This window comes from Dunckerocampus dactyliophorus, chromosome 5 (genome assembly GCF_027744805.1).
Source record: "Dunckerocampus dactyliophorus isolate RoL2022-P2 chromosome 5, RoL_Ddac_1.1, whole genome shotgun sequence".
NCBI classification, from domain to species: Eukaryota; Metazoa; Chordata; class Actinopteri; order Syngnathiformes; family Syngnathidae; genus Dunckerocampus; species Dunckerocampus dactyliophorus.
Window position 1 is genome coordinate 12,243,017 of NC_072823.1, and position 13,550 is coordinate 12,256,566.

General features: G+C 40.2%; 1 protein-coding gene across 1 annotated transcript in view; it reads right to left on the bottom strand.

The window, feature by feature from the left end:
* Window positions 1-519: 519 nt before the first annotated feature.
* Window positions 520-13,550, bottom strand: part of syt9b (synaptotagmin IXb) — a 39,387-nt gene continuing 26,356 nt past the window's right edge. The window contains exons 5-8 of the mRNA XM_054777325.1: window positions 6,589-6,709; window positions 6,305-6,476; window positions 6,091-6,220; window positions 520-4,723 (exon numbers count right to left, since the gene is read on the bottom strand). Coding sequence (XP_054633300.1) covers window positions 4,646-4,723; window positions 6,091-6,220; window positions 6,305-6,476; window positions 6,589-6,709 — 501 coding nt within the window. The 3' untranslated portion in view covers window positions 520-4,645. The remainder of the gene's footprint in view (window positions 4,724-6,090; window positions 6,221-6,304; window positions 6,477-6,588; window positions 6,710-13,550) is intronic.

Here is a 13,550-nt window from a genome sequence, read left to right on the forward strand (position 1 = left end):
TGATCATCATCACAACTGACTTTTAAAAAGTGTGACTTAACAATCTTGCTCTCTTGTTATCATTATAATACTCATGGCTTGTCTTCAAAACACTAGTTGTGTGTCGAAGTTGTTCAACAGAAACACGTCGTGTGTACAGCTTTAGACAGTGACGCCATCACAGGGTTCTCCGACAGGTAGCTCACCAGCTGATGTTGAGTAGTGCGCCAAAGAATATTTACTTCACCTCTTATTATTTTTAGTGTTCTATTCACCTGTATTTAATGATGTACTTTGCAAATAAAGTGCAATTTAAATGCTGGCAGTCCTCTCAGCAACTTTGCCATTAAATTAACAGTATTGCAATGTTCTAAATTCATGTTGTGCTAGTTGTTGGAAAAAGTTAAGTTAATAAATAACTCAGAAAAAAATTGCTATTTGTCTTTTTTTTTTTTATTTGCAGACACAGCAGCATCATGACAGTGGCAGCAGTCCGCCCTCCCATCCAGCCCACCCCTACAGCTTCAAAAAAATCCGAGGGGAAACCCTGCATCTACACACAATAGAAAGGTTTGTTGCTCACAGCACAGTGTCAAGAGCAGGGAAGTGATATCAGGAGACAGGCCAGTATATCAGGAGTTATAAAAGGAGGTTGTAGGAAGTACAATCGAGCAGCAGCACTATCACTATCAGAGTCCTAAAACTTGCCTCCAGAAGACCACTCTTGTGCATGATTCTGTCCAAAGCAATGATGGGTTGTTTGACTTTCTCCAACACCGGAAGTGTCAGATTTGGAGCCCGGTTCTTCACAGATGAGCGCATGTAACTGACATGAGAGAGTCTTTATTCAGCACCATGATCCAACACGACCAATTTGGCTGTGGGTCAGCGATGGTCTCAGGAGGCTGATCCACAGAGGGCTTCTCAGAGCATGACCTAGAGTGGGTCAGCCAATCCCAATCCTTCCGTTTGAATAGGCTGAACTTGAGCTTCATTTTTTTCCACTTGCAATCGCTATGATTTAAGTCTGCATATTAATTTGATACCAAATTGAAAGGGAAAGTTTAACAAACATGATAAAGCAGTATCCGAAGTGCAAAAATACATACAACCAGCGATAAAGCCTCATTTTCATGGGAATCCGCACATACATTGCCAGGTTTTCCCAGTGAGGGGATCGGAACACCAATATCAATGACATATTTAAGATTAAACAACATAATCATCAAACTTACTTATTCATATACAGTAACTAACACAGAGCAATGAGCAACTTCCTGCTCTGTCGCCTTCCTTCTTTCTGATCTGACTGTGCGCTCTGCACTGTGACACGTTCAGGCACACTCGTAATTGTGAGTGTTAGGGCGCTAATTTAAAAAAAAATTTTATTCACGTATCTCCTCTGACAATTGGTGTTAGTGATCTGGGATGCGTGATATAAGTGTCCCCGTAGTGTTTTCAAAGATTCATTTACAAGCCAGCAAGCAAGCAAGCTAGCGACAATACAGGAGACAAGGCAGCATGACAGAGATTGATTGACAATGGTCTACAGCCAATCAGGAAGCAGAAAACAATGACAACAGACGAGAGAGGGAAGAGAGAGACTCAACTTCCCACAAGGCAATTCTTCTTAAGTAGATTTTTATAATGTTTATGCTTTATTGCATTTGTGAACATTTTTACATTGGTGGGCATTACAACAATACTGTCAGTGCACCACTCCCAGCAGCTGGTACCATTGTAGTTACTGAGAAGTACAAGACAATAGTTTACAAGGAAAAGTAATATTTCGGGTCCATCAATACACATAGAGGTATATACTTCATAGTTCCCTACTATGTGTTACTGAACATTGGAAAGGACTGCTGTCATTGTTATCATCATTGTCACTTCGAGGGACAAGACCAATCAATAATTGTTTGTGTGTTTTTGTCCCCACACATACACACAAACCTAGTCAACAACACATTTCCTTTCAGTCCCTATGAGGCACACATACTGTATCATTAGCACTTAGCACTAGGCATGGCAACCACAATGAACCAAAACGCTTATGTGTTGTTAGGACTGCTAGAACATGGTGAGATGCAGCCCCTGGGGTTTCCCCTATCTCTGTTCCTGTTCAGTCATTAACTTAGCATGCTCCGGTCTGTTGGCTGTGAGTGTTAGCTATAGGGCGAGGCTGCTTATAAATCATTGTTTTAATGGATTGTGAAATGATGTCAGTTAGAGTCAAACATATTTTAAAAATATAAATGATGCTGTGGGATTCAACGTCAGTACAGGCACAACGTATGACACTACTATGTGTAAAGTACATGTGACTCTGCGTCCTGACAAGTTCTTCAATCACAATAGTTGGTAGGGAGCACCCGCATAGCAGGTGTGAGCTTGCTTATATTGTAGGTGTGTTTCTCACTTCCATCCCATCCATCCATTTTCTTCTGCTTAGCCGGGTCCGGATCATAGGGGCAGCAGTCTCAGGAGGGAAGTCCAGACTTCCCGGTCTCAGCCACCTTTTCCAGTTTCACCGAGAGGACACCAAGGCGTTCCCAGGCCAGCTGTGAGGCATAATCCTTCCAGCGTGTCCCCGGTCTGCGGCTTTTTCCCAGGTGGGATTGCGTCCGGGAGGCATCCGGCCTAGATGCCCGAGCCACCTTGACTAGGTCCTCTCAAGGTGAAGTGCAGTGGCTTTAGTCTGAGCCCCTCCCGGATCTTGTTCTTTCGGTCACAACTCAAACCCTTATAACCATACGTGAGGGTGGGAACATAGATCGACCGGTAAATTGAGAGTTTTGCCTTCCGGCTCAGCTCTCTCTTCAAAATGACGGTCCGGTACAGAATCCGCATTACTGCAGATGCTTCGCCGATCCGCCTGTCTCTAACCTTCCCTCACTCGTGAATGTTTGAACTCCTCCACCTGGGGCAAGACCTCACTCCCAAGCCGGAGGGTGCAATCCACCCTGAGAATCATAACCTCAAATTTGGAGGTGCTGAGTCTTATATCCCAGAAGCTTCACACTCAACTGCAAACCACCCCAGTAAACGTTGAAGGTCACAGCCCGATGAGGCCATCAGGACCTCATTGTCTGCAAAACAGCAGAGATGAGATCCTAAGGCCCCCCAAACTGGACTCCCTCGACGTCTTGGCTGTGAATAGAAAGTCTGTCCATGAAGATTCTGAACAGGATCGGTGACAAAGACCAGGGTGTTTCTCACTTGTTCTCTCTCGAACTCGAACTGTTCTCATTCATGTCAGTATAAACCAATCCATCCATATAGAAATATTTATTAATTATCATTATACAACTTGTGGTACAATATGGTCTGACAAAGAAAGAGCTTTAAGCAAAAATTGATGACATGTAATGCATGCATTTGACTTACAAACACAGTTTGCCACTGCTATTTATGAACAAAAACTTCCCAAAAACTTAACACTTACTTAAAACAGGTTGGAAAATACAAGATTAGGTTTCAATGTAAAGTAAAACTAAACAAAAACGGTAAAAAAAAAAAACAGCATCATCAATAACATGTTTTCTGTTTTGGAATGTAAATTATGCTTTATTTAGCTCAGATGTCTGTGCCTTCTGCGATACATATTCATTGTAACTGACAGGACTGAGGCGGAATAGCCATACAAAATAAGACTTTTGACAAGTGTCACTGTTAACTAACAAAACAACAAAGCACAATTAATTATATGCAAAACAACAATGCAACACAGGCGTGAATAAGATAATAATTGTGAAAGATGAGTTGACAGAAACATGAATTTCCATTGTTTTGAGTAGCATTACGCCTTTAAGCATCCACAATACATTTGATCAGCATAAAGATGAATGGTTATTAAGAAAAGGACAGACAGGAAGACGTATTCCCTTCCAAATATATCCAAATATGGTGTTATGCAGTACTTTATGTGGATAGCTAAATGGTTAAAAAATAATATTGGCGGTTTCTTGCTTTTTTTAAATGGATTCCTGTTTCAATGGCTAGTTTTATTTTGCTTATAGTAACATGTTCCTAAATTAGGATGGTTGAAATTAATCTGCCCTCAGCAAAATAAAACGCATAAATAAATATAACCAGCCACCATAGATACACACATGACAATTAGGATCAATTCTCTGCAACACATACCAGGTTTACTGTCACCAACATTTTTCAGTTTTCATTTTCTCTATTTGGACCACACCCTGTGAAAAATGTTACTTTAACATGCGGTTAAAAACAACATCATTTGCTTTGCGTTAGTCTATGTACATATACTTGAAGCAAATGCATGAATATATTATTTATATATTTACAAGAAGCATACACCGTAAGAAAGTAGCTCAGAAATCAAAACTAAGGTTTTTGCGAAGACTCTCGAATGAAACTGTAGAGAAAATATTGTATAACACCTCATCGATCACAAATATTTAAGTTACACTTTCCACAAAAGCATGTTCCACCTATTTTGACATTTTTAACAGCTAATTCAGTAACAGCGAAACAACAAACGGCAGCTTTTCAGTTGGAATGTAAGTTTTTCGGTTGTGAAGTAAGTAAGATGTAGAGTTAAGCCTTAACGGTAGTTTTTAGCAGGCCCATTTTTCAGTATTTCATTTCAGTCTTAGTTTGCACGTGCGTGTGTGTGTGTGTGTGTGTGTGTGTGAGATTACGGTGAGGGTGGTGCCTTTAAGGAATTGGTGGATCCTCCTTGACTTCCACTCCCTGCCGCCCCCTGTCCTACCCACTGATTCCCCACAAACAAGACAAGAAAACAGAAACAATACAGTTAGTAACCGAAATATATCAAACGTCTTCAAAGTGTTGGATATAATCAGTTAAGTCTGTGCCAAGAAGTGACAGCTGTCATCTATAAAAGATAGAAAGACCTAGAAAAGGTACGGTAGATCCAGACAGATGCAGTTTTGATGATTCTAATCATCCCCTTTTGTTGTCCAGCAGATACAGCATTGACAACTAGCATGAATTTACACAAATCAGTCCGGCATCTGTTTTGGCATGCTCAGTTGTTGTTGTGTTTTTTTGTTTGTTTGTTTTTTTAATGAATGTGGGCTGACAATTCAGAAATAGAAACATCTCTGTGAGTGTGGCAATCTCTCTGTGGCTTGGGTGGGGAGTGGGGGGCTGTTTATATAAGGCATTTACATTTGTATTTATTTTTTTTACTTTTCACGCTTTTATTGTAGTCATTTTTCTTTTTTTTTTTTTTCTACATTTATTTACGCTGTCATTTATTTATTTATTTAAATCAAGAAATCAAGTAAATGTTTTTTTTTTTAAATCAGCCATGTCATATTTTTAACATGAATACACATAATCACATTTAAAAATAATTTATTAAGGCATTTGGTCAAGGAAATGAGGAAGAACGTGATAACTGCGTGCATACAAATAATGCATACATTTGAATAAATATCATATCTCAGACATTTTATTGTAATATTTGACTGTGACCCATGCAGAATGGATCCACATCCCAGAATGGATCCCAATCCACCAGTTGAGAACCACTGGTTTAAACCATCACACACAATCACACAATACAGTCAATAAAGTCATGCATGTTATTTCTGAGATAAAAACCCCTGATGGGCCCAGAAGGAAGCAGCACATGATGTGTTGCTATGGTAACCCAAGCCGAATGAGGATATCAAAGAACCCCTCCATCTTGCTCTGGGTGGGAGGGGGGAATAACAGTATATCTGTCCTGGGAAGTAAGAAGGGGTCAGACATTTGAGGGACCATGATGGGATTGGGATGTCTCCCCCCTTTCGAGCAGCCACTCAAAATTTTATATTTTTGCTTCAATCAATCACGCCATAAAATAAATCTAAGACGGTAAATCTGAAATTGACAGCCGCTTGGTGAGGATTTTTTTTGAGACATAAATACATGAGCTTTTTTTGGTATAATGTGAAAATATAGAACCTGAAATGAGCCTTTGGCATTTAACCGTTATGCAAAACATTTCCATTTACTGCGATCAGCACAGAAGACAGCTTTTTAAACTCTACCTCATTTCGTTAGGTTTTGAACACAAATCATTTGAATGATTCAGTTTTGATTCTGTGAAAATGACAGAAACAGGTGTACCTCTATTAGCGGGTGCCAGTGTGCCACAGGCTTGCGTGGATACGTCAGCATCTCACTCCAGTGGTCCCTTCCCAGAGTATCAGCCTCATTGCCCACCCTGCACACCCCGATGACTTCATTATGTCCAACCCTACAAAAGTAAAACAGCAAATTGTTGAAAATCCAAAATAGTCTTCATCTCAGGAAAGGAATGCAATAGTGTTGATTAACTGACCGATCATAGTCCATGACTGCTATTAGTAAACTGATTTGCTCAATGTTTTCCGGGGGAACATCAAACACAATGGCTTCATTGTAAACTGGGTTCAGAGTGTTGCGCTTGGTTGATGTCTTCCTCTTCTTTAGCCTCCGGCCCTCACACATTAGTGACACCTTTACATATGGATCTAGAGAGGTAGTGCGTTCAATAAGGATATTACGTTTACAGACAAGAATATGCCTCCAGCAAACGTCAACATGCTGTTTATCTGACTGAAAGTTGTGTCAATGAGAACCCACCTGAAGCTCCAGTGATGTCCATGGCTTTGAGATTTCTGGCTTTGATCATAGTGATGGTGAGCCTGCCAGCCGTGGGGAGATAGCACAATGAGAACATCAGCTCCCCCAGGTCCACATTGTCCTGCAAATCAATATATACATATATATATATATACATATTTGTTTTTTATTCTTCTTATTTTAAAATTAATTTTAAGAAAAGTAAAATGAAAAAATATGACTTTAACCAGTCACAAAACAATATGTAGAAATATTTATTGTCTCAAACAATATTATTTTTTGACACCAAATAAGCCAATTTTTTTATGATAACATATATTAATAATAATAATAAATCATAATGCAATATTTTTAATCTTTCACTGCTGTAAAATTGTGGAATTGGTTATTTTCTTATAGGCAATTTGTACTGTCTGTCAAACCTTTGGAGCATTTCTTGATATGCTGGCTTTTCAACTGTATAAAAGAGCACCATATATTTGGGACAAGAAAACTACACTTTCTGTGAACGCACACCATTTTGCGTTGTTCCGTTTGTATTTCCTTTGCCGATCAAAGGTCTCAGTGAGTGTTGAATGTCAGGATGAAGGTTCTGCATCGCGATGTGTGTTTTTTTTTTCTCAGATGGGAAAACTGGGTCGGGTGGATATGTTTGACGTGGGCAAGTTTGTTTGTTGATACCACTTTTCAACAAATTTGGCCTACTGGCTCATCCGTTTTGATAGGCTCACCTTGCTCATTCAGTTTGAAGCCGGAATATTCCCGTACGGGGGCTGTGGCATATTTTCCACATTTTTTCCTAATTTCTACTATGTTACCTTGCACTGCTCCTCACAAGGCTACACTCTTCTGCTGTATGCTAGCAGCGCCTCCTTCCCCTCCAGAGACAAAGCGACTGTTTGACTGACAAGAAGTCTCACTCTATTCTACCATTGTACTATGAAGTGTCTAGGTGCTTAACCAACACAGAGTGACCTGCCTGTTTGGAGGCGAAAAAAGAGCAAAACACACACACATGCACATGGCAATATATGGAGGCTGGCAAAATGATCAAGTTCATTTTCATTTATCATGTGATTAATTTATGCTACAGATGGCTAGTATTAAACAATAAAAACACTGAGGAATTAAACAAGTGAAGCACTATTTCTTGAACTTTATACAGACAACAGACTTGACAACCTTATCTGCTTGCTGCAGCTTGCTTCACTGAGAAAACACACACACAAACACACACACAAACACACACATACGCTAGATTGACACGAGCTGAAACCAGTTAGAAGCAGACACATAGCCACACCACTGATAGATGTAGGGGAGCGGTCCCACCCTTGCAACGGTGAAACCCGAGTATAGGATATAGAGTAGCAATTTCCTAGTTGGAGGCTTCTTCCTCCGACTCTTACAGTGAACGGACTGAATCCCTAGCGCTAAGTTTTGTGACATCTTCTCGGCAATTGCTTCACTAAAGATTGGAAATACATTGTAGCCCAACAATTGAGAGTCACTATTCTACAGTACACGCAACTATTACATGTAGCGTAGTTGGATTTGCCCACTAAAATGTATGACAGTAGTATAAACTTACAGTACTACCTTTTGGTCATAATATGGCAGACACAGTAATAGTCAAGACCGCATCAGATAATCACTGCATAATAAGACCTCTGGCTATAATGTGTGTGCTTCTTATTTAATTCACTGGTGAGCACTGTCCTGCTACTATGATGCCACACAGTTCACGCAACATCTCCTGTGTTGACCTGTCATCAGCTACATGCCCGCAGTGGAAACCTAATCTAACCTAATCAGCCCAGTGGAAACGTGATTATAGTGAAGGTAGTCACAGCTTTCTCGTGGTATATCCTGCTATTATTGTCATCACAGCTTTCTTGTGGTATATCCTGCTATTTTTGTCATGAGGTCAAAAAAGAGACAGACAAGCCCTAATACTGTATGTCAATCAACAACAGATGTTACATGCCTGAGGCATTCCCAGGCCAGGTGAGAGACAGTTTGTCCAGCCACCTTCCGATGAGACGTGCCCGGAATACCTCACCAGGGGTGTTCAGGAGGCATCTGAACCAGATGCCTAAGCAGTAGCTCTACTCTAAGCCCCTCCCAGATGACCTCTCTCACCCAGTGCTCACCCAGCAAGTGAGCATTGAGTGAGTGCGCACGCAGGGAGCAGCAAATTCAGACATCGTGAGCGTAAGGGGAGTGGTCTTTATGCGCGCTGAGTATGTTTTTACGCGCGCCAATTTTGGCATTAATGTGATGCCAAGCGAGTCTGTCTAGGGAGGGGTGGTCGCTGTGTGTGACAGGCCAATCACAGAGCGTGAAGAGTGAATACATAAGTAGTTACCCAATGAGGATTTTCCTTCATCACGATTATAGATAATGACGAGCTGTACCCGTTTCATGCTCGTACTCTCCAAAAGAGCATTATCCGTAACGGATACTTGACTCGTCCGAAACGAGTAACCGGTTCATCGCTAGTAGAGACATTACGACGAGGACGAATATCACACTGCTCTTCCCAAATCTGAGTTTTGACCTTTTTATGGCTCCGCCTCTACAGGACCCCTGAATAGACCTTACCAGAAAGGCTAAGGAGTGTAGTAGGAACAAGTTTGAACAAGAACAAGACAGTTCCAAAACATGCAGAGCCTTGAGGAACCATGTGAGGAGCTCATCCATCCCTAGATCCATCTCTACTACCGCTACCCCAGAGATGGGACAGCCCATACTACCCCATTGGAAGTCTTGTCATGGGACTGAGGAGGTCAAAATATTCTCTCCCACAATGTCCCGGGTCGAGGTCAGCAGAACACCATACTCTCGTCATTATTGACAATTTGATGAGCAAAGAAGTTCAAGGGTTCCGGTCAGGTTCATACCCTCCCACTCATGTTCTGGGGGCGGCGGGGGGTACCAGTAGCCCGTGTTTGTGTGAGGGAAAGCCTGTTTTTCTTCTTCATTAATATTAGGAAAGTTTTTGAGGGATTGATGGGTGACTGGCTGGCCGGATGGATGAATGGTTGGATATTGCCAAGCAAGTCAATATTTCAGACTGAATTGATACCAGTGTCAGTGACAGTCACATTATATTGAGTCTTTGTCAAGTAACTAATTAGCCAGAAAGTGTAGTTAAAGGTCAGATGTAGTACTCTCACTAGAAAATCAATGTATCACTTAAGCCATCAATAAATTATAAATGTTCCCTTCTCAGTGTGATTAAGATTAACAGAACAGCGGGAAATGAGCAGATACTTGAGCCTGCCTCTGACTTGGCATATTTGTTTCAGTCTTTATGAACAGTATAATACAGTTTATCCCTAATGACCTAAATTGCAAAGATTGTACAAAAAAATGAAAGTGAATCAAAGTGAATTGTAATTAAAATTTCACAATATATTGTTATTTAAGTTAGGGTGCTTTCACCTTGTGACCTTTTGGTCCACTTTAATTGAAACTTAAATTGATTCTACCCCATTTCTGGTCATATGTGAACCAAAATATTTGGAGAGAAAGGTGGTGCTTTTTTCTCCATGTGGCTTTGCTCCCTGTTCACACTCATACCTTAGGCTGCACTGTGCTGCACATTTCTTAAGGCGTCCGGGAGTGAGGTTTAACCAAAGTAGTATCATAACCCCACTAGTTGGCACCCACTGCACTTCTGTTTGTTTATTCTGTTGGTCTAAAAGGTCAAATTAAGAAAGATTCAAACTTTTACACGTTTTTAAGCTGTTATGTTTTGCGGCTCCAGACTATTTTTCTTTAGTGGGTGAGGGGTTAAAATGGCTCAGTATGTGCGCAGTCTAAAATTATTTCCAAGTTTCACCGTACCGTAAATACCGTAAAGCACCGTGTATAAACCACACTTTTTTCCCACTGGTAAGAAGCAAAAAATCGGAGTGCGGTTTATACAGGATGACAGGTCTGTGACCAGACGCAGAAATTGACTAGAAGTCCATTTTAGAATAGCCGTCTGTGGGTCAGACAGTTGCTTTGACTTTAACGCCCTCTGCTGTACAGTTGCTGAAAATGCTAGTGTATGCAACTAACTAATCTGACGGCTGTCTGTATTTTCACACAGTGAAACGATCTCTATATACACTGAAGCTAACCTAAGCTTCCATTAAAACATTGCAGATCATGTAAAATACAATACAACGTTGGAGTTTATTAAAATTCACACTGAAGCAATGCAATAAAATAATAGAGAAAAAGAGAAGCAGTGAACGATAAGACTTCAAAACATCTCTGAAAATTGCAAATTTCTTTATTTTGATTTATTATTATTATTATGATTATTATTATTATTAATCTGTGCTTAGCCATAATATTAAAGAGCTAGATGCCGAAGTTCAGATTTCTTCTTTATTTTTCTTTTTTAAATTGCTTAGTACCTTTACGCATGTTGATTTGAGATGAAAGAGTTGGCAAGCATTTATGAACTAAAATTTTTTTTCCCCCGCCGTGAGCCTGAAAATGGGGGTGCGGTTAATACACGGGTGCGGTTTATACACGGTGCTTTACGGTATGTAATTTACAGCGACTGTAAAGAGTTCTGTTTTGGTCTTTGCATGTAATACGGCTACACCTACTACACATTGTGCTGCTACACATTGTGCAAAATAGGAAAGAGAAAACCAAAATAAGAACACAAAACAGGAAATGACAGGAAAGCTAAACTAAAGTCCAACCTGACATAAAGCATCTTCCTTCAATACTTTTAATCTAGAACTACACTTGTGGAAGAATCACTTGGAATTGCATGCAGGTCTTTCACATTTTTTCTATAACATGTATTGCGTATTGCAGTATTTGTCTTATGTTGCACAAAAAGCCTTTATTTGAAAATGTATCCAATGTAGAAGATGCACAATGTGTTAATTCTACAACAATCAGTTTGAGGGAAGAGCTGCTGGTAATGAAGTGCTGGACAACATTGGATATCGCTAAGAAAGCCAATATCAAGCATCTCTACATAAAGGTCCACTGGACTTCAAGAAGCATGCTTGCTTGCTACAAACCCAATAAACCATTTTTCTCAATGAAGACTAAATTACATTGCCAAGACCAGATGTGCGATATTTTAAACTCTATCATGTGATCATATACCTGTCTAAATTGCAATGTTCAGCATATTTGAATGCTGTGCAGAAACATACTTAAACAGGCAAGCATAAACTGATCAGCCTGCAATTTAGCCCTCCAGAGATAATGTGATATCCTGCTACACAAACACTCATTGAGCCTGCTCTCAGACTACAGAGTGCTGGTCGCTACTATTTTGAGCATTCATATCAAGGCCTGCGATCAGTATTATGGTCACTTGTGCTCAGGCAATGAAATTAGACCAGGGCCAAAAGCCCAAAAATGAAGCAGGGAGAAAAGAGGAGAGCCCATCCTCTCCAATTATAATACTAGCACCTTTGCCCCCTGAGGAATAGTGAGGTTATAGCATCAAGTTTCTTGTTTACCATGTCTTTAATAATGACGAGCCCAGACTAAATTGGTTCATCACCTTTTCACAGTCATTTTCATATTTCAACTCATGTGACTCTGAAAGACATTGGCCCAAATTTGATAACTTTACAAGTGTTTCCCCTTCCACTGTCCTCCCCCCAACAAAAGATGTCATGTCATGTCAGATGTCAACCATGTGGTCGATAAACAAGCCAGGTCAGAGTTTCCTGTTCAAAATCAGAGTGTTAAGCCAAATTCAACTTTACCGCTTGGTGGAAAGGAGGCTCTACCTTGTCACTTTAAACTTTGATGATTTAGAAGGGCTGAGTCATGACTCATGTTAATTGTAATCAGAAACAGGGACACAGTAGGACCCTTTTCCAGTTCGTTGGGATAAAATGTGCACTAATGCAGTGATTCCCAACCAGGAGTATACTGTACATACCCCTAGTGGTACATGAGCACACTGCGGGGGGTGCGTGGAAACATTAACTCATTCAATGCCAAAGACGTACTTTTTTAGAATCCCAAAGGCCCGATCCTGAAACATATTTCTACGTCTTTTATGTTTTTTGGAGCAAAAAGGTGGTGATGCAACGCTCCACTAATGCGTTTCACTTCAGAGCACTTTTATGCCATAAAAACGGCCACAAGGTGGCAGAAGTGCATTTGGTAAGAGCTCGGCAAAGATCAAGTGAAGGGGAAATCACAAATGACAGGAAGAAGGAAGTGAGAGAGCGTGGAGGAGTGTAGCGTGCAGAAGGAAATTTTAACGCACACACACGCACACACAAGCGCAGGCACACACACGCGCACACGCGTGCACACAAATATTTCAGTTCCACATGTGAAAATTTGAAATTGTTCATGGCGTTATATTTGTAAATAAATTATTACGTTGATGTAAAACAACCCCTTTTTTGTGTTGTTGTTGGTATCGTTGTTTAGGTATTTGAGCTGTCACAAAAGCAAAGACTACTTGTGTCAAAGTGAAAGTTATGCTTGAAATGCATCTTTTCATAAAATGCTGGTTTTCTCCCTTTTCTAGTCAAGCTGGTATTTTCCTGAAACTTACCTATGTTCTACTGCTGATTACTGAAGAACGGACAAAGGTAGAAGCAAACTTTTTTTCTGATGAAAAAAACATCAGAATCTAGAACATCAACACCACAACACCAACAGTTTGTTACACCACCATTTTATATTGTGAGAAAATTTTTTTCTATTACTTTGATTGAAAAAATCTTTCACTGTCCATGCGAGTTCAACAATATTTGTTTTCAGAGACATATGCATTATCATATTTTTTCCAAAGGTCTTTTAAATATGTTTTCTCTGATTTTGTCTGACTTATTCTTATTGGAAATGGAGCCGATAAAAAGCCTGTTAAAGGTCAAAAGTCCTCTTGTTCCCTGTCTCTTGGGTGGGATCCAATTCATCACAGTCCTAATTACAGGGCTTCCAGTCAATAGTATTGACACGGA